Here is a 20,256-nt window from a genome sequence, read left to right on the forward strand (position 1 = left end):
GTTCAGGTTTCTCAAAGGTAACCTCACTTCTCTGCTGGGCATCCTGGCTGCCTCTCTCCAACTAATAATAGCATGGATGAAAAGGGAAAGGCAGAGGAATAAACAGCTTAATTAAACAGCTCCATTATTTTCACAGTTTGTTTTGGCACTGTTTTCAAAATAAATAGATGGAGTGGTTTTTGAGGGGTGTATGAAACTTCTGTTCCTGTTGGCAGATAATTGAACCTTAGGTAAGTGTTGATAAATGACATTCATTAAGTTATTTTAAAGGGACATCAGCAAGGATTTTGGAAATCAGGCAGTGAATTGTGCAGTCAGCAACTTGAGAGTTGTGAGCACAGATGTTAGTGATGAGGACAGGAAATTCTGCTCTGGCAATCAGTCTATAATGGCAGTAAATCTTCAGTTCTGTAAATAAGGAAGGCTTTTAGCTGAAGGACGATTTGGTCTGCCTCACCAGAACTTGATAAACCTCATAAAAATATTTATTGTCTTAATGCTGGCAATTAGCAAATTGCCAGAGGAATTCAGTAATGCTGAAGTCTGTTGCAGAGCTCCAGTGCAGTTGTAGTGGCACAGCTGAGCTGTTTCTCTCTCTTGCTGACTGAGGATGGTGCATGTGCAGGGCTACCATAGGGATGACCCTCAGCCAGTTCCAAGAACCATATTTTGAAGTTTGCTCCTCTGCCCCCTTGGGCCCTGCAGGGCAGGGACAGAGGAAGAAGGCACAAAGACATGATGGAGATGGTCCTGAAGGTGTCCAGTTCTCCTGCTTATTAAATGATCATGTGTAACACCAGGTGGAACAAAGTTTGTAAGTTTCTTAAGCCAAAGAAGAAATTGCAGACTCTTAGAATGCTTTAGCAAGGACAGCTCTCATACTTAAGGAAGTCAGTGGATTTTCTTAAGTCAGTTGTGAGATTGGTTTGGCTTTGTAGAATTTCATCATTGATCTTCTACAAACCCAAATGTTCTATGAAATAAACAAAAAAGTAGGCTTTATTATTTGGGCTCAATTATCAGTAGTAATTTAAAGATCTAGTTAATGTTCTCTGTGCTGCAGTTGACAGTATTAGCACTGCCTGTCAGGCAGTGACATCCTGTGATCCAAAGCACACCCTACACTGTACTTGCTTCTCCGTGTCTGTGCCTTCCTGCAAATGGACACATTCATTTCTGCCCTGAGGCTCAAAGGATTGATCTGAGCCTGGACTGGCTGATGGTGATATCACTAGTTGGTGACAGACTCTTCTAATACTACTTTTTTCCTCCCTAGCAGCAGAGATTTCTTTAAAGTATCTTGGGAAAATCAGTGAAGGAAATGAGTTGTTGTTGTTGTACCTCAAGAATCTAACGTGCTTTTCAATTGAAGGTGCCACCCTGTGTGTCATATGCCAAGACAGAAGCTCGCTACGGCAGACAATAGTCCGCTTGGAGCTGGAGGATGAGTGGCAGTTCCGACTTCGGGATGAGTTTCAAACTGCAAACAGCAGTGATGATGAACCACTCTATTTCCTTACGGGACGCCACATATAAGCTTCGCTGAGACACCACTAACAAAAGAAAAAAAAGAACTTTTTTTTTTAAAAAGTACAATCACTGTGGAGCAAAGTGCAACCAATATTTATCTTGACTGCTCTAAAGGATTCCCCACATTCTGAAGTAGCTTTATTCTTTGGGGTAAAATTACCACATCGGTTATGATTTAAAGGATCCTGGATTCCAGTTATTTTCACATCATTCACAACCACTGACACCAATCACACGGCCAACCAAGCTGTAGGATCTGGGAAGAGGATGTTTTGTCAAAGAAGAATCCTTTTTATATTCAGCTGAGTTAGGGGAAGAAGCTGCTCCCCTCTTGCAGCTGTAAGCTTGAATGTGTTACATGAAACGCACCCTAGCACGTGGAATTTATCAAAGATAGGTGGAGGAGAGCCCACCGCGTCTCTTCAGCTCTGTGCTGTGGTACAGGAATACTCAGGGGTTTGAAACTACAATATAAAGTAGATATTTGTATTACGAGTAATAGTCTTGTTCTCTGTGCAGTGTTAGTTTAAAATTTGTAATTGTGTACGTATTGAAACTGTCTTTGGCAAAATTTCCACAGGTGTTCGAAGTTTACTACTTAAACCTGAACAAATGGGCAAATGCATGGCAGGCACTGTGCACCCATAGCAATGGTATTTTGCCCCAGCAGGCACCCCCTCCTCAGCTCCAGGGCCCAAAACAAAAGGCTGCTCAGAGCTGTTCTCTTCAGTTAGAGGCCAGAGTAACTTCCCAGCAAATCACCCTCAGTTTCTCACTCTCCTCAGAGCTTTGGAAACTTGCAGTCCATCCCTCTTTGTGTATGGAAATGCATCCTCCTGTTGTCCGGTGCCTTTGTGGTGGACTGCCTGCAACTCCCTCTCCATTTCCTTTACACTCAACTCCAGTTGGCTGCAGAGCTGAGATCAGGTCTGAGTTGTACCCTGTATGAAGCAACACAGCAAGAAATGCGCAGGAGAATAACAGTGCCTGAGCTGGACCCAAGAGAAACAGAAAGTATTCCACTGTAGCTCCAAGGAGGGGAGCAGAGGAGAAATCCCAGGGAGCTGGGACTGCTCAGGACTCTCCAGCAGCAGAGATGTGTGAACACATCACCTGAAACCATCATCCACATACCTCTGTGAACACTGGCTCTGCAGCAGGCACACACTGTTGTATTTCCAGCTGCAATACTGATCCTTGTGAAGGTGTTCCGGAATTAACTCAATGCCGCAGCATTTGGCTGTCAGAGGTGTATGCAGCAGGGCTCTGCTCCCCTCACACTCAGCAGGTGGTGTCTCACTGAGGTTTGCACACACACCCCCCAACAATCATCTTTCTGCACATCATGACCCCCTCTATCAATAAGAAAAATGCAGAGTGTTCTTAAAGGCTATTCAGGAATATGAATTTACTCCCCAAAAAAGCAGTGAAATTAATGCATCTTTATACCTGACCTGCAGTCATTACAGAAGGACCTGCCAAAGCTGCATTTTTTTTAAGGCATAGTGTTAATTAAGCAACTTTTTTATCTTGTGAAGAGATGTTTACAGATGAATAAACATAATATATTTGACAGAGGCCAAAGTAAAATGGTTTGCATATGTCTGTGTTGATGTAGCATTATTTCTGATGCCGTAAATTTAGCAAATTTCACACGAACAACCCCTTTTAGTAAATCTATTTTTATTTTCCTTCAGATACAACCTGCCTTAGCTATTTTAACACTGGGAAGATGTAGGGATATACAAGATGATTCTTGCAGCGTTTGCTACATGCCTGAATGTATTCCAGTAGCTCTGGTTTTGCCAGAGGGCTTAAGGCCAGCCCCAAGTCTTAGCATGGTGTAGAAAAGTGACAGGTATTACATGTTCAAAAATGGTTTCCTTTTTGTTCGTGTATTTGATGTTTGCACTAAGTTCTTAAAATTCCAGGTGCTGAGACTACCAGGAGGAGCTAGCCCACTGGTGGAGCAGAGCAATATCATCCTGAGGGCTGAGAGTGCATTTAGAAAATCAGTGTATTTGCTTGCCTTTACCAGCTAATAGTACACCCATTTCCTTAGTGCTGTCCCCTATGGAAGCAAGGAGTTTTGGTAATGCTCGGGCCAGAGTGCACTACACCAGCCCCAACAGCACAGGCCTGTCCCATGGAACACTTTAAACTGGCTGCCTGTGAATTCCTGGCAAGGAGACCCTTGGTTGACAGGCACATGATTGCTATTCCATTTTGGTTTTAAGACTTGCCATTAAGGCCATTCTTATGAATGTATGAAAATTGGCCAGCGTTATACTTTACCTGTAGATGTTCTTGTCTATTCACAGGTTAAAACTGAATGTAAACTGAGATTTAAAGAATCATATGCAGATGCTTTTTGCTTAACTTATGTAATTGCTTTTTGTGACTTTTTGAAGAGGGTTGAAAACGTTGCTTTCCTAGTGTAAAGTTTTCTTAACCAAAAACTTGGTGAATCTAGCTTCACTAGTCAGTCTACCTCATGTTACTGTTTATGAACTGAAACTGTCTGAAGTTGTGGCTATGGTATGTTTATAATGTGCTTTCATTAAATTTGAATATATTAAGTTACCATTTCAGACTGCTTCTCTCTTAATGGGTCCTGCTCTTCCTTTCTGAGCCCACCACAGAGGATCACTTCTAGAGTTCCTGTGCACCTGCACTGCTTTTCTGACAAAGCTCTTTACAGGCTGCTGACAATCCCCATGGAAATTACATGTGGCAGCTTGGAAACAAACAATCTCTGCAACCCAGAATTCAGCACTGTTCTGCTACTCCAGCTTTAAGTACTCTTGAGTATTGTTTGGGATGTGGTGCCAGGTCTTTGCTTGAGCTCTAGACCAAGGCTAAGGACAGCACACCATGAACAAGTACATCCTGACTGCACACAGGTTCCAAAATGGAAACAAATGCTAAGTTTAACTAAATCTTTCCCATCTTCCATTAGGGTTTTAAACTGTTACGCAAGACTGAAGGTATCCCCACTCACCTCACCTCACTATAAACGTTTATGAGGATGGTCTTGATCCAGAGCTCCTGAGGGCATTGATCTTCAGCATGTTACGTTTTTCCCACCAAGAAAAGTATGAAATACACTGAAGATTCATTCACACTTAGTATTATACAGAGTAACTTTAAAAAAGCTATCAAGTATTTTATTTTTAATCTATCTACATTATGTACAGATCAAGAAAGGCCACAGCAGTTTTTCAACATACAAACCCTTTGAAAGAGGAAAGATTTATGAGGGAGTGACAAGTATCAAAGTGAAGTCCACTAACAAAGGTATATACTCAGTACAATACTTGAAGAATGACGAGTACACCAGTCCTTGGGCTTTTCATTCCACCTTTTACTCCAAAACTAATCTGGGGGAGAAGGGGACAGGGGCCACAACAGGATTCCGATGCTGCTGCCAGGGAGCAGGGTACAGGGGCACCCCGGAAGGCACCGGAAGGCCTGTAAGGGTTGTTGCCCACACTTCCTGCCCCAATTCCACTGGGCACAGCCTGGGACTCTGTCAGACAAGTGCTGGTAGTGGGAGCTGGGGCAGGAGCCCAGCACTCCAGTACTGGGAAGCACTGGTATATCACCTCAGTAAGAACTTCAGCATGTACTCGTCAGCCAGACTAGAGTCTTTGCATTAGTTTACAGTCCACTATGAACAATTTTCTGCTGCATGTAAACATGAATAACTAGATAAAATACAATCAAACTTTCGTAAAAGTTAATAAAATATCTTTCTTTTAAAAAAACAAAGTTAGCCTATTACTGCATTGTTTACAATTTTAATAAAATAGTACAACCGTTTGGTTGTTACCAGTCCTGAGTTCACTGTAATAAAAATGGCCCTGGCTTCTGCTGAAGGTCTGCACCCACTCCATGCAGTTTGGCAGAAGTCTCCAGTAAAAACAGAATTCCTGCAGAGCAGTTAAGTCTGGTGCTGTCCATTGAGGAAGTTGTATACCAGGAACTGGCCAGTGCCACAGTACTGTGTTGCAAAGAGCTTTCCATCAGGAGTGGGGTCAGAGAAAGCAATTTCTTCCTTGCTTAAGTATGAGCCATATATGAAGTTGCTCCTGTTTACAAGAGGGGAAAAGGAAAAATTAAAGAAGATAATTACCCTCAGAGAATCATGAAAAATATTTATGGTAGTAGGTGACAAACGATTAATTAAGTGGCACACACTCAAAAGGAAAAAGTTCTGATAGTAGGAGAATGGTCTATTTATAGGATTTATCTCCTCCTTCCAAACAGCAAGAAGGACCACTTGCTCTGGGAGGGGGTTTTATAAGGGTCTGGTGTTTTAGAAGGAATATTTGTACAGAACAATTACATCAAGAGTTCAAATTCAGAGTTCAAAATAAAAAGTTTGAATTAATTCCAAAGATTTTTTAATAGAAAAGAGACCACTAGGGCTGTGACTACAATCACTGGGAATGAAAACAAGCTATGAATCAAGTTGGGGTGCTTATGGAGAGGCCTTAAGGGACCAACCCCAAGGCATAATTTCTAAATACACATTCAGTAATTAACTATACAAAAATAAAGAACTAACTTGTTCATGAAGAGTATTTCCTGTATGCTTTAGTCTTATTTGAAGGGAGAGTGGGAATCAAGTGATAGCATTCTAATTCTCTAGCTGGCTGTGTGAGCAATTTTAGAAAACTAAATTCAGGGTTTAAGACCTCAATTGGTCTTAAAGGGGAGGTGTTATTTTATCCTTAGAAACAGAAGAAACTCCCTTTAGACTTAAGTACTTTCGTTTCTATAAAATAACCAGAAATGTACTTAAAGAGCAAGCAGGAGCTTCACTCATACAGACATCACCATTAAATACTGAGAAAAACATAATAAGAACAGAATCCTTTTTAATTACTACCAGCTTTATTCTCTTCTCTTTCATGTGTTCAGGAAGATGATTTTGCAAGGTTAAGACTGACCAGATTTCTGTGACTCCAAGGTACTGTGATAGCCTGAGTGAAATGGGGCAGACATTCTCAAAATGAACCTCGGTCTGTTACGATGCCTTCAACATTCTGAAGTCAGGATTTTGCTGGTTACCAAAATTATCCCATTCCAAGTACCTTTTGCTATGGAAAATATTTAGGTTTAGGCTGCTGAACAGATATAAGTGCTTACTGCCATCCCAAAGCAAGTCTCACTCCTCTCCTTTGCCTTCTGCAACTTCCTAGGCTCCCTCATCTACACCAGCTCTAGAGCTCATCAGACCTTTCTACAACCAGTAATGCACCAGAATAATGCAGAAGTTTTTAGTGAATACAGCAATGAGCTACTGGAAGGCCAAACAAGCCCCAGAGCACAGCAAAAGGGGAGGTGCTCTGCATAGTAACGAGGAAAACTGAGGCCTCACTATCTGGAACAGGTCATCAAAATTGATTCTAAAGGTCCTTTAGGGCTGTAGCTGAGGAAGTAACTTCAGCATCATTTTGGGAGAGAAATCTTTCCTTTAGAAATAGTTTCTAGGAAGCTACGGAACACACTATTAAAAATCTGCCAAAAACATAAGCAAATCATCAAGTTAATACACTTATGTGAATACAGCTTTACTGTCAATAGGTCAGCCAAAACATGATCTGATCATGATTTGCTCCACCAGCTGGGCAAGATGAATTGTGCATGGCAAAACAGCTTTGCTGAGCTCTCCAAATACCCAAGGGGGTGAGGACTGGCAGAGACAGCACTATCCGTTCTAGAAACTCCAACAAGATGAGGCAAGCACAAACCTGACAGCCCAGCCATCGTTAAGATTCGAGCAGTTCTTGCCATTATTTAGAACTGACATTTAAACTTCTTGGAAAGAAACCTAAGGTTTGGAGATTCAACATTTTTAATATTTATCTAGACAATAGCACAGATGTTTGAGTCCTTTTTATGGACTCAAACATTCAGCTGGAATACACTCACCACTAGCTACTAAAGCTCCATGGAAACTGAAAATATCCAGAAGGTTCAGTGAACCTGAGGATATATAAAAGAGCAAAAACATAACAACAGCTGGAACCACCAGACTATACCCAATAGTTTGGTGCACTGGGTTTCTGTTGCTTCCCTCTTGCTACCTCTAAGTAATGGACAATCAGCCAATGGTTGGGTCTCAGTCCATGGGTAATCTCACACTTGGACCAAAGACAGTCTTGTGCCCTTTAATCATAATTACTGTGGAGGAATTTCCCCCTGGGAGTCTGCCAGGGTGACTTGTTACAATTACATTCAAAGATTTCTGCGAAAGACAAACGACTGTAGAGTACTGACATTAGATACTGAACTCCACCTAATACTGGAACTGTCAACTGTGCTCAAATCCATATCCCCAGCAGCACCAGCAGCTTGGAAATACAAGCATGAGACACAGAAAACAATCAATGTCTTGCACTGAGTTCTGTGTAAACCACGTGTGGAATGTTCCCCTCTCACCTGAGACACTCTATCATGCGAGAAGCGATCTTCTTGCGGCGCATCATGCTGAACACCCAGATCCGACTGATCCCACAGATCGCAGGCTCTGGAGAAGTTGAGCAGCACCACGCTTTCTGTCTCTCAAATATCACCTTCTCATTTTCTGAACTGATTTCTGGAACCTTCTCTTCTATAACTCTGTAGCCCTGCAGATGATGTAAAAAACATTAGGCACTTTATAAAAGCATCACTACTGAGTGAAGAAAATTATTAATGTTTCATTTATTTCAGTTAAACATACTTGGCTGTTAAACTGCCTTGCCAAAAAGACTGTAATTTTACATCTCATTTAATTTCTCAGAACAATTTAAAAAATCGAGCAAATTATAAGAGGTTAAATAAAGAAAAAACCCTCTGAAGTTTCTCTCACTTAAAATAACAGCAACAAATAATCCAATCCTTATTACTACCTGTATTAAAGTGTTTGCATCAATTTCTCTGGCTTTGGCTAGGATTGTTTTGCTTGTTGTCTGATACTCCCAAGGGACAACAGAAAACAATACAGTTTGGAATTAAGAGACAGATTATGTGACATCAGTGATTTGTACTACAATGACTTCTTGTCCTGCCTTCCAGTGCAGTTCTGTCCTCTACTTTTATTTCCTGTGGAGCTGTTTGACCCTATGGTGATTTGACTCAATCATACAGAGCATCCACTCTTTCATCCATGTTGGATTTCTGCTGGGTAGGGAGCTGAACCTGCTTGTTGACAAGCAAGAGCACAGCCAGAGCTGTGTAACAGCAGAGGAAGAAAAATTCCACCCCTCAGCTGTATCAAGTTTTTAAATTATGAGGTCTGAGCCATCCATGTGTCTCTGCTCAGTATCAACCACACAAAATTGAGTAACCACATTTCAGAATGGTCCAATCACCCAGTCTCTTCCTCTGTGGAACAGGCACACACAGAATAATAATTTGCTGTGTGAAACAGTTATTAAGCACTGACATAGATTATCTTTCTCCAATTCAATCACTTACCCACTGGATATGTTCTGCAATTAAGCAGCCAATGACTTTTTTGTCATTAGAAATAAAAAGAAGAGTTTTAGTTCTAGAGTAGCACATGAGAGGAGTTTGCTGAAATCCCAAGTCATTGTCTACCATTTCTCTGATTTCTTCAACCTGTTAAAATAATTTTAAATGCTGTATAAGAAACACATCTAAATGCACATTTTTATAAATTTACATTAAAATCACAGATTTGCAGAAATGTATTAGGGTATCTAGAATACTGAAAGCTATTCCAAAAGTTAAGGATCAACCCAAGTAACTTGCAACACATCATCTTCATAAATGTTTCTTAAATAATAAATGTTTCTTAAACAATACTTGTCTGGAAATAGGAAGAGTAGTGACCCCTCAGACAGCTTCTATTAAGTCCAAACTTCATTAGACAAAGGCTAATAGAGAGAATGCAGATAATCAAACAGTGAGTTCTGATATTTTAGAAGTCAATTAGACCTCCAAGGAAAGTTAAAGCAGTTTAGGATTTTTTGTTATTTTTGAGGTCTTGAAAGAACTAATCCAGTAAGGGTTTTGAGCAGATAACAGCAGGCACAGTGCCAAGGCAGGTAGAAAATACAGGCATTTGTTTTAAAGGAATAACTATTTTCTCTTTCCTTCAGCTTTTTACTCCTCCACTGGATTTTCAAAGAGCAACTGAAACTAAAAATAAAATTTTGTTTAGTTTTAGCAAGTTCAGAAGAAACAGATAAACTCCAATGTGAACGTAAACGAAAGCTTATGCATGAGGTGATTATTCGCTGATGGATTCCTGAACCTACATCTAGACACTGGAATAGCCTCTATCATCCCTCATCTCCTGTACGACAAAAAAGGTGCCCTCACCTATGGTGCATTAAATGGCATAAGCTTCTTGAATACATGCTGTAGTTACAGCAGTAATGCACAAGGAGAATTACTGGTGCTGTGAGTATCACAGAATCACAGAACAGGTCAGGTTGGAAGGTACCACATCTGATCCAACCTCCCTGCTCAAGCAGGGCCATTCCAGAGCACATGGCACAGGATTGCATCCAGACAGTGCTTGAGTATCTCCAGTGAGGGAGACTCCACACCCTCTCTGAGCAATCTGTTCCAATAAACAGGCACCCCCATAGTAAAGAAAGTCGTGTTAAAAATGCTTTAAAAATAATTTTTAACAGGTGTGAATTACTCTCTATTTTCTCACCTTCAGGTACTAATTATTTAATGACACATCCTATTATCTGAAACACCTAGTAAAACTTATTCTTGAAATCAGGCACCCATGGTTATGACAGCTGTAAGATTCTATCAACTTCGGAGAACTACAGAGAACTCTGTCCTAAATGACTTAATTTGCTACAGTCTTCCTTCTTTTTCTCCAGCCATTATATTAAAAAATGAATGTACAACAAATGTACTAAAATTAGGGGAATCCCACAAGAAAAATAAAACTTAAAGAACAAACTTATCTGCATCAAATGGGAAAACTTGTAGTTTCTTGTTAATTCAGTAAGTTAGACTAAAGAAACCTGCTACAGCCACACCAGAGCTGTCATCCATTCAGCCTCCAGAGGTCCCTTCCAACCTCAACCATTCTATGACCCTGTGACAGGGATACTGTAAAAAGTCCCTATTAGCCACAGCAAATCCCCAGCTAAGCACAGTCAGTGCCAGGCTACATGGAAACGACACTTTCAGATGTACGAACAGAGGTTAGCCAGTAGGACACCGAAATACCAACTGCTCTAAGTCCCCATTAGTGTGCTGGGCCCAGTTTTAGAGCTCCAAGGAAGACATGAGTCATGGCACAATTGGAGATTAGCTAGAAGACAGCATGATAATGAATGGAGATCTAAAATACATTATTTAGGAGTATAAACTAAAAAAACCAGCACATCCAGTCAACCTCCTTAAGGTAAAAAAATCCGTTTGTTCAGGCACAAAAAATCTGCTGCAAGGAGGAAAAGAAGAATGTTTTCTTTAGCTATGGCAGAATGATTAGTACTAATCAGCTTAAATTGCAGTATGGAGATTCTGTCAAGACAGATATTCATCCTAATGTTATGGTTAGCAAAGCACTGTGATACAGTCTGAAGAGGTCAGACAAACTTCTAGTGGTAGAATTTTTAGAAAGTCATCAGATGCATCATAATCACAGCAAATTCTGCTTTGGACATGACAATGGACTAGATGACTTTAAGGCCACTTTCCACCTAATTGTGTTTTTATCAGAGAGTCACGTAGAGAATGGTGCCACATTTGTGCTGTGTTAGAAAGTTAATCAATTTCACTTCATTTAAATAAAACGTGAAATTTATATTACATAAAATATCTGTCAGACATTCTGCAAGGGTGCTTAAAACAAACCAACAGCAAACTTTACAAAGTCAGTTGGCTGATGTTCTTCCCACCCCTGCCCAGGCCCAGCCTCTCTATGAAGAAACCAGCAGTGCTTAAGAGTGAGGCACCTGACCTGTCAGTGGAAAAGGGAACAGAACCACTGCAGTTTTGAGTCCAATTCAACTGTTCACATGTAAATGACACAAACTTTTCTATGAACATTCTCATTACTTATATGAAAACATCTAACAAAGCAAGACATACAAGTCCAGTCCTTCTCACCGTACCTTTTTAAGTGCATACTTTGGGTCATCAGGTAGAACCATTATTATCTTTCCATCAGGATATTCAGCCAAGATTCTCTCCTTTTTCCAACCCTAAATAAAACAAACACTTATCTAAATCATATACATGATGTACATTTACAAACAGAAGCGGCAAATTATTGTTCTAGACACCGAATTTATGCAGATTTCACAGAATTTAGCAGTTGCTTTGCTAGAGAAGTAAGCTTCATCTAGCCATTTCAAATGAGCATAACAGATAAAATGTTATTTATACAATAATTTATACAGTAACCTTACTATATCTAAGAAATAATGTGAAAGCATCTTAAAATTTCCCAACTAGATTTTTCCCCCAGAACTGCAGTGCAAACTCAGTTTTGGAACAGAAGTAACAAATTCAGCTCACATAACTGATTTCCAAACCATGTAAATACTTATTTTTTGAAGTCCAGTGTATGAGAAAGCCCTAAGTTTTATTAGAAGATTTCTTTTTAACATAGTTACCTCCACAAATACACACTCAGTTTTAAAAGTCTGGCATGCGAAAGACCTCCAGGAGGTTCTAAGTGAACTGATTGGCATGCAGCTGCCCAAAATGTAAGGAATAGTTTATTTTGTTACTGATCATAATTGTTAAAGCCACAAGAAGGATACTAGAAAAAAATTTATAACTACCTTCTAAGAATCTAATAGGGAAGGAGACTACGTTGTGTGTATCTGAAGTATAAACATACTCAAAAAAATAGAGGTAATTAACTCTTCTTCAGATCCACACTCGTGGTGAATAATGAGCAGTACCTGCATGGAAAAAAACAAAACAAAAAAGCCACTTAAATCTAGCAAGATGGGACTGGTAGATATTAGAACTCAAGTTGCTTTGATGGGACCTAAAAATATTGAATGCAGAAGTAACTTCAGCCACTAAAAAGGCTGATCTACAAGTCTTACTTCAAAGCAACTTCAAATAAAAAAGTCTTTGAAGAAACAATACTGATGGAGTGATTCTCACTGAAATCTGTACCTTCCCATAAAATAAAGTTTGACTGAAGACCAAGCAATGGAATTTGGCACTATATGAATGCCATATATACTACCACAAAAAATGTTGAACTTCAATGTTATAATACTTAATCTGCACCTCATTTTATTCATACTGATTTTACTCCTTTACCCCAAGGAGCACATGAAGAGAAAAATTTTAGAAAGGTATCTACTTGCTGCTAGCCCTGAAACTATTTAAGTATTAGTTTAGCACCCAGCACAGCAATTGTCACAACACAGACACCATTTTAATCCTGTCTGCTTTTCTTCTCAATAATAACTGAACAAATGAAGATCCTACTTGCATTTATATATATTATGGTCTGAACACAAAGGGCAGTAAACAGCAGTGTCATCATTTTTAGGGGAGCAGGAAAGTGTAATTTGTGGGATTGTAACATGTTTTTTGAGACTGTCATCAGGAAAAGCATCAAAAATCAGGCAAGGATTACTACTCTCCAACCTCAAACCTTACCTCTCTCAAATTTTTGTCTTTTTCTGCCATTTGGCTACCTGTTTGCTCTGCAAGAGCTTTTTACAGCCTATTTAAAATCATCACTCAGGATATAAATACAATCTGTTTGATAATCCTGCCATTACAGCATCCAGCCTGACACAAGACTAATGAAGAAAATTCAACACTAATTTTTAGGTTAAGGTATCCTGTTAATGCCAGGTACTTCCACAAAATGAAATCAAATAAAGAATAGAACACTTCTCAACATCACAGTATTTATGCCTTTAAGCAACAGTATATTAGCACAAGTCTAAAAATCTGAAAAAATGCAGTAATTGATTCTCAAATGTATACGACTCACTGTTTTCATTACTGACCACCTGTTCATCTTCTTAAGTCATCTGTATAATATGGAGACTGATAATATTCACAGGAGGGGTAGTTTCTAAATTGAAGTATTTTGGAATTCAGAAATGCATCTTTTAGATGCAGCTTTCTAAAAAGTTTCTGCAAAGCCTAAGCTCATCCAGATTTTTACTGAAGCTGTTTTACAGTCATATTGAGCCTTTAAAGTCATATGCAGCTCTAATAATGTTATAAAGAAAAACTATGATTTTATATATTTATCTGCACCTTATTGCTGAGTTTTACTTCCTTTAAGCCAGACAAATGGAAGCAATGCACAAGACTGGTCACAATTCTGTGATACTATAACACTGAAGGGAAAGTGCTAGAGCTGCAGCTGGGACTAATCCTATTAGATATTTACAGTACACAAAATATGCTTTAGTGTCAGCATATTCATGTGGTCTGAAAATGACTTCCCTAAACACACCTATTAACAGTTTTTAACCAACCTCCTACTATTTTAACACTACTAAAATACTACAGTCTGCAGAGTATTTCAATCACTGAGAACTAAAGTAGGACTCTTTCAGCAGGCAGATAACAAGAACACCTCAGTAGATTAAGAAACAGAAGTCTTATATCTGCAATATATAGTATTCTACTGCAATGACAGAAAAACTGCTTTCCCTTTTCTTTTAATTGACATTACTTTAGGACACAAAGACTAATTTACTGTTAAATCAGATGCCCAAGCATTGATACACATCCCCTATGATGGCCAAGGAACTTAAAAGGAAAGCTACTCTTCCCACAGGGAAACATGTTCTGCAAGGCCTGGAGTAAAAGCACATGATCACAGCACTCATCCCTGATACTGCATGTCTGTGCCCAACAACAGATTACCTCCAGCCAGCAGCAGCAAGGCAGGCAGAGACCCTTCAGCACAGCTGGGCACACTGGCGCTGTAAGGGGGTGTGTAAGCACTGCAGCAACACCTTCCTCCCCTCCATGTTGGGACTGTTGATCCTACAAGGATTTGTAACTGCTTGAGAAAGTAAGGCAACTCTGCAATGCACAGTCAGCTCCTTCTTAGTCTAACTCTAACTTCCTCCCAATTCAAACAAGAATAAAGGCTGCTTCTGCTGTGTTTATTAAGGGGAAATGGCAACAGGACTACAAAAGACATCATTACAAAAAGGGCAATAGAGAGAAGCACCTGCTACCAGATCATGAAATAGTGTGGACAGTAGCTACCACTACAGAGTGCAGTTCATTGTTTTCACTGGATATGATGTATGTACATAAAAAATGAGGTAGAACAGAGGTGTAAAGATGGTTCCAACATTAATAATACAGTAAATAAATGTTCAGTGCCCTGTTTTTCATGAATTATGTTCTGCTTATAGTTTAAAATAATCTCTGATGTAGATTTGTCTTTAAAAGTGTAAGTTATCAGACATGACAGCCTGCTTCCCAGGAATTTCCTAAGTTTTTAGAAATTCTTACATATGAGTAGGAAATGATACAGCAATGCTGATACCTTTCTGTTTATGCCAGTTCCGGCTTTTCTGTACTCACTATTTCTCAACTGAATACAAAAACATGAAAAAAAAAAACAAACCAGTGCTTTTTTCCTCAAAAATACTGAGGTACTAAGGAAAACATGGTTAATACTGTGTAATTTTTGGTCTTCACTATGAAAAGCATTTATGAATTTTTTCCCTAGTAATGAAGTCTAGTGTGAAATTTGTAAACTATTGTCCTTGACAATTTGCAGCAGAGAAATGGGTCTGCTGCATTCTTCTTCCTGACAAGTACAGATATTCGGCCTCTCCTTCCTAGGCATGGAATGTAGAGAATGAGTTTTTCACTGCAGAACACATTAAGATCCTTGGACATAATTTCTAAACTATTAAAACTTCTCACAGAAGAATCTAATGGTAAGAACTTCATTTGTAACACTATTTTTATGTCTACAGATGCACTACTTTTGGAATTAATGCACATCAAGACAAGTATGAAATCCTTCTAAGATAACATGAAGTTCAGCACCATCTTCAATCCCAATATCCTATTAACTTCAGATGCCAAGAAGTAAAATATTGGTTTTCTTTCAATGTGAGAATCCTAAGAAGCTCAGAGACTAACTTGGGTACAGTTACAGCAGAATAGCCATAAACTTATCAAGATTACACAGCCCAAATAACAGTTTCCCCCATTTTCTTAAGCTCAAGATATTTTTAACTAAGAAGATGAGCTTGAAATACAAACACATTAACTGCAATCACATATGACACCTGAATTCACATTTACTAACAAGGTTTTGGCTTTGCAACTTCAGAACACCATTAAAAATGCCTTGCTCTTACAAAAATATTTTGCAGAAATACTAAGTTGATCCTATGTGGTATGAGAGAGAGGATGCAGAATTGATACTGTGTAGTATCACAGCTAGAAGATTTTATAAAACTGAATCATTTATCCATCCCATAGAGTTGCCCATCCTGCTGGAGCTAACACCTGATGTGTATATCACTGCTCAGTGCACACACACACAAACACTAGAATGGCATCATTTGTCTGGAGACTTTCAGATGTCTGAAACCAGAGGAAATTGAGACAGATTGCTCCATTTGTCTGCAGCTGGGGACATCTCTCATTCCAGCTCCAGTGCTATCCTTGGCCATCTTACCTTCTTGTTAATTTAATCTGCATGCTTCTATTAATAGAAAATGTCACCCTTAGGAAAACAATCCTTGCCAATCTTCTGTTCTCAAATCTAGAAATTGTCATTACACTTGTCAAATTTCCTCTCTACACACAAGGCCTAAAATTACCCTAACATCTCTGTCAAACACCAATGACAAAGCAAGTATTATCCAATACTTATTCCTTGTTAGCCTGTCCTTCTTTTGGAGTCACCATGGTATTTCTAGAGATCTAAACAGATTTTTTTACTACAAGGAGTAAGACAGGCCTTTAAAATAAGCCACCTAACCACTGTATTTTGTTGAAGATAATAAGCAATTTATTATTTTCATGCAAACTACCTTCTGACTACTCAAAACTTTTAAAAAAACATACACAGCACCTCCAGGCAGGTGGGAAAGACATTAACAATAATGTCCATTTTCACAGTTCAAAGCAAGGAACTCTAGCATGATAATGTACATAGACCTACTTTTTTGAGTCTGTGAAATGAATCATTCATAGAACTACTAAGCCCATAACAAGAGATGCTTAAAAGGGAGAAAAAAATGAGAAAAATTTTCTCCAGTCAGACTGGGACATCATCATGTGGCATGGAGAATGTGAATGACAAGAGAATGACACATGCTTATAAAATCCCTTAGAACGGTCTCTGAATCACAAGTAATGCCAAACACATTAATTACTTACAGAAGAGTGTCTGGAGACCTAAAAAGTAACATGTCAAGGTCACGGAGACCACGCGTTCCTGGACCAGGATGTCTAACCAAGGAGTTACCAGGACTTTCCCTAGTACATTTTTTTAATCCCCTGATGCTACTGTCCAGTTAACACTGTCAGGGCAAGGAAGACAATTAAAATTTCAATGCAATTAACTACATACAAATATCCAGAAACCATCCTCCCAAGAATCCTCACTAAAAACCTCCTAGCAAAACTAGGAAAATTAGCAATCATTCCAGTATTTCTGGATGACTAAGAATTAACAAGTAGTCACTTGGTGTACTAATTCACTGCCAAGAAGGCTTATCTTAAATTGAAGTTATTTTCTAAGAGGAGGTGAGAATGTTTCTGTCACAATACTATCAACCAAGAACCAGTGACTCCAGATCAAATGACTGGTGGTAAAAACTCATCCATTTAGAATGGCAAACGTTACTCATCCATGCAGAGAACAGCATTAAGATTGTTAAGAGGGAAAAAAAAACAGAGGGGAATTTGAAGACCCCTATGAGTTCTTCTTTCACCTCTTACTCTAGTTTCCATTCCAGAACAACCATCTAAATCATGGCTCTACAGTCATCTACAATGTCATAAAATACAACAAAAGTCTCAAGAGATTACAGAGAGACAACTCTTTACTCATTGAACTATACAAATAATTTGCTTGAGTACATATTGTTGGAAGTTTTAAGAAGATGGCTAGCAACTGAGAAAACAATAGGGAAAGCTTTTTTCAAATTAAAAGCATACCTAACTCTGTATGAAATAATTTATGGCTGGTTTAAGGCAGTCTGCTCATTCACTTTCATGCTAATTATGTAGCTACCCTAGACATACACACAAGTGTGAGATTTCAGCTCTTTCAACTTCCAAAACATCCAAAACTTCAGTACAGCTTCTTACCTACATGAAGCTACTGAACTCATGTGCCAAAGAGCTTCTGTCCAAAAGAACTAAACATCATCTTCTGTGAATTATGTTTACATCTTTGGTAACATTCAAGATCTGAAAGTACTTGGGTGGGGAGAGGGAGGACAAACAGGAATAAAATGGGGAAACGTGTTTATGCTGCCATTTTAATGTAGTGAGTCCCATCACAATTTCTGCCCAGTCCCACCCAACGATGTACCTAAGGTGTACCAGAAGAGATCTCTCCAGATGTCCAGATAATTTGGCAAAAACTAACCAAGGACAGAATAAATACCAAAACTATTCACCAGAGACTTTCAAACACTTTAGGGATGAAGATATATCTTTATATTTGCAAACAGTGGGATAAAAGTATGCTTGAGATTTAAGAGTAGCCCAACATCTATTTGGTGCCTACATGAAACAAATAGGTGGCCTCAGTTCAGTTATCCTGGAGGTCTTATCTACTCGAGTGTAGAGTACTGAAGGTAACATGTATGATAAGAAAATAGACTTTGTGGATTCTGTTCTGGATTTCAGACATGTGAACAGGCATTTCCTAGGTCTTGTAATATCAGCTAGTGTGAAGTAGCTGATTTTACAATATACTTGAAATTATACAGAATTTTTCAAATCTGAGATTTAATGAGAGATACTCAAGAGACAGCATATATAATGAAATTTTCAAATACATATTTTAAAGATCACATTCTCATAAATTCAGTATAGCTTCAATATGCTATGAAATCGTATCAGTTGAATTCCTAGGCAGTGTCTCCTCAAATTACACAGAATTAATGGAAAAGTAATTTCTAAGTCTTCTAAGATCACACACTTAAAAAACCAGGACAGTCAGCCCTTCATCTGACTATTAAGTCAACTGCTGCTGCAAACCCCAGTTGTAGAGAAACCTGTATTTAATACTTTCAGAAGTGACATTCCTTTGTTTTCCTATCACTACCCTCACACCTCCCCAAGATCAGATAATTGTAGCAGAAGTAATAATATGGCAATGAAACACCATTATTGTGCTAACTATTTTTATACATAATATATAACCTGTCTACCATGGCTCTTAAAAACATTTATTTCCCAAAGTGGATGATTCATGGCCTACTGTGATAATAATTTATTAAAACACAACATCATATAATATGAATTGTAACTAGTACAAAGCAAACAAAAGATGCTGTTTATGTCTTTCAAAACAGAAGGTTTTCTTACCACATATTTAACAGCACTTATGAACTGGTTGTGGAATAACAGATGTTGGGTTTCATCTTCTGGATTTGACACAGTGTAAAGCATTCCACAAATATTACAGGAAATAGCACCAAATCTCTTCTGTCCTCCATCCTATTAAAAAAAAAACAAAACCAAACCAATAACTCACAAAGCAGGAACTTATCGATTCCTTGCACATTAAATACAGGCAAACAGAACTTTCATTGAATCAGGTATCCCTCCTAATAGCATATCTCCTGGAAAATCAACACAAAGACTAAAATGGGGTGAAACAGGAGAAACAAGCACAGAATTTAGAATTTCATCTTTCAACAACCCATATACCCTTAAAAGGCACAGGCATCAATAACAAGGCAAACTCTACTTTAAAAACAGTAGCTCCACACCCATTACTTTTGAACAAATTACTTTTATTCTATGACATACAAAGAACAGAGATTTCTTCCTTCATTTCACCATCTGCTGAAATATAAACATCTTCCACAAAGAAAATTCCCATATCCAGCCCCACACTACTTGGTTTTCCCCACACTTCTGCTGCTGCCTTTGGTCGTGAGCTGCTTTGAGGTAGGCCACAGGTGAGCCATTTTCCTCAAAGTCTGGATGCTTATCATAAAAACCAAAAGTTATGGAAGCAATTATTAAGATCAGCAATATGTCTGCAACAGCTGATCACTACCTTCTTTGGTTTCTAATAAAATCAAATATTTCAAACAATTTTTTAGACACTGCATAGCAGCTACACTGCAAATGGAAAATCATACCGCTCATGACCTTCTAGGTTCTCCTGCTACACTATATGCAACCATTACCAAACTCGGAGCGCCACTCAATACCTACAGCTTTATGTTTATGCATTAAAAATGTTATTAATCTGGGAACACGCTCAGATTTTGGAGAGAATGCCTAATAAAGAGTTAAGTATCAGGTGCTGGGGCTGCCTTTTGCAAAGAACAAGAGAATACCAGTTAGAATAAAATCTCTAGCCAACGAAAGCATGTGTTAGTTACAGCTTAATGCTCAACTACTTTTTTTCCTCTTTAATTACATCTGGAAACTGAGCTTATATAAGCAGCAATAAATGTCACTTTTAATTTATTTTAACATACATCACAAGCAATAGAGAAACAGGAACTTACTGTATACTGTAAACCAGTATACTACATAAGCAAAAAGACATTTGAGGAT

At 38.6% G+C, this 20,256-nt stretch overlaps 2 protein-coding genes across 3 annotated transcripts in view; one reads left to right on the forward strand and one right to left on the reverse strand.

Annotated features, from left to right (window-relative positions):
* GREB1L (GREB1 like retinoic acid receptor coactivator) overlaps positions 1 to 4,109 on the forward strand; it is a 132,323-nt gene extending 128,214 nt beyond the window's left edge. Inside the window, 2 exon segments of the mRNA XM_031066537.1 lie at positions 1 to 17; positions 1,373 to 4,109. Of these exon segments, the coding sequence (XP_030922397.1) occupies positions 1 to 17; positions 1,373 to 1,536 (181 nt within the window). The 3' untranslated portion in view covers positions 1,537 to 4,109.
* Positions 4,110 to 4,671: 562 nt separating this feature from the next.
* Positions 4,672 to 20,256, reverse strand: part of ESCO1 (establishment of sister chromatid cohesion N-acetyltransferase 1) — a 30,393-nt gene continuing 14,808 nt past the window's right edge. Inside the window, exons 7-11 of one of the 2 annotated variants that reach the window (XM_031066598.1) lie at positions 19,048 to 19,179; positions 11,637 to 11,726; positions 9,001 to 9,144; positions 7,981 to 8,168; positions 4,672 to 5,621 (exon numbers count right to left, since the gene is read on the reverse strand). In XM_031066598.1, the coding sequence (XP_030922458.1) occupies positions 5,474 to 5,621; positions 7,981 to 8,168; positions 9,001 to 9,144; positions 11,637 to 11,726; positions 19,048 to 19,179 (702 nt within the window). In that variant the 3' untranslated portion in view covers positions 4,672 to 5,473. Of the gene's footprint in view, positions 5,622 to 7,980; positions 8,169 to 9,000; positions 9,145 to 11,636; positions 11,727 to 12,311; positions 12,435 to 19,047; positions 19,180 to 20,256 lie in introns of those variants that run through there. The other variant, XM_031066599.1, reaches the window with a different exon arrangement.

This window comes from Geospiza fortis, unplaced genomic scaffold, assembly GCF_000277835.1.
Source record: "Geospiza fortis unplaced genomic scaffold, GeoFor_1.0 scaffold53, whole genome shotgun sequence".
Classification (NCBI taxonomy): Eukaryota; Metazoa; Chordata; class Aves; order Passeriformes; family Thraupidae; genus Geospiza; species Geospiza fortis.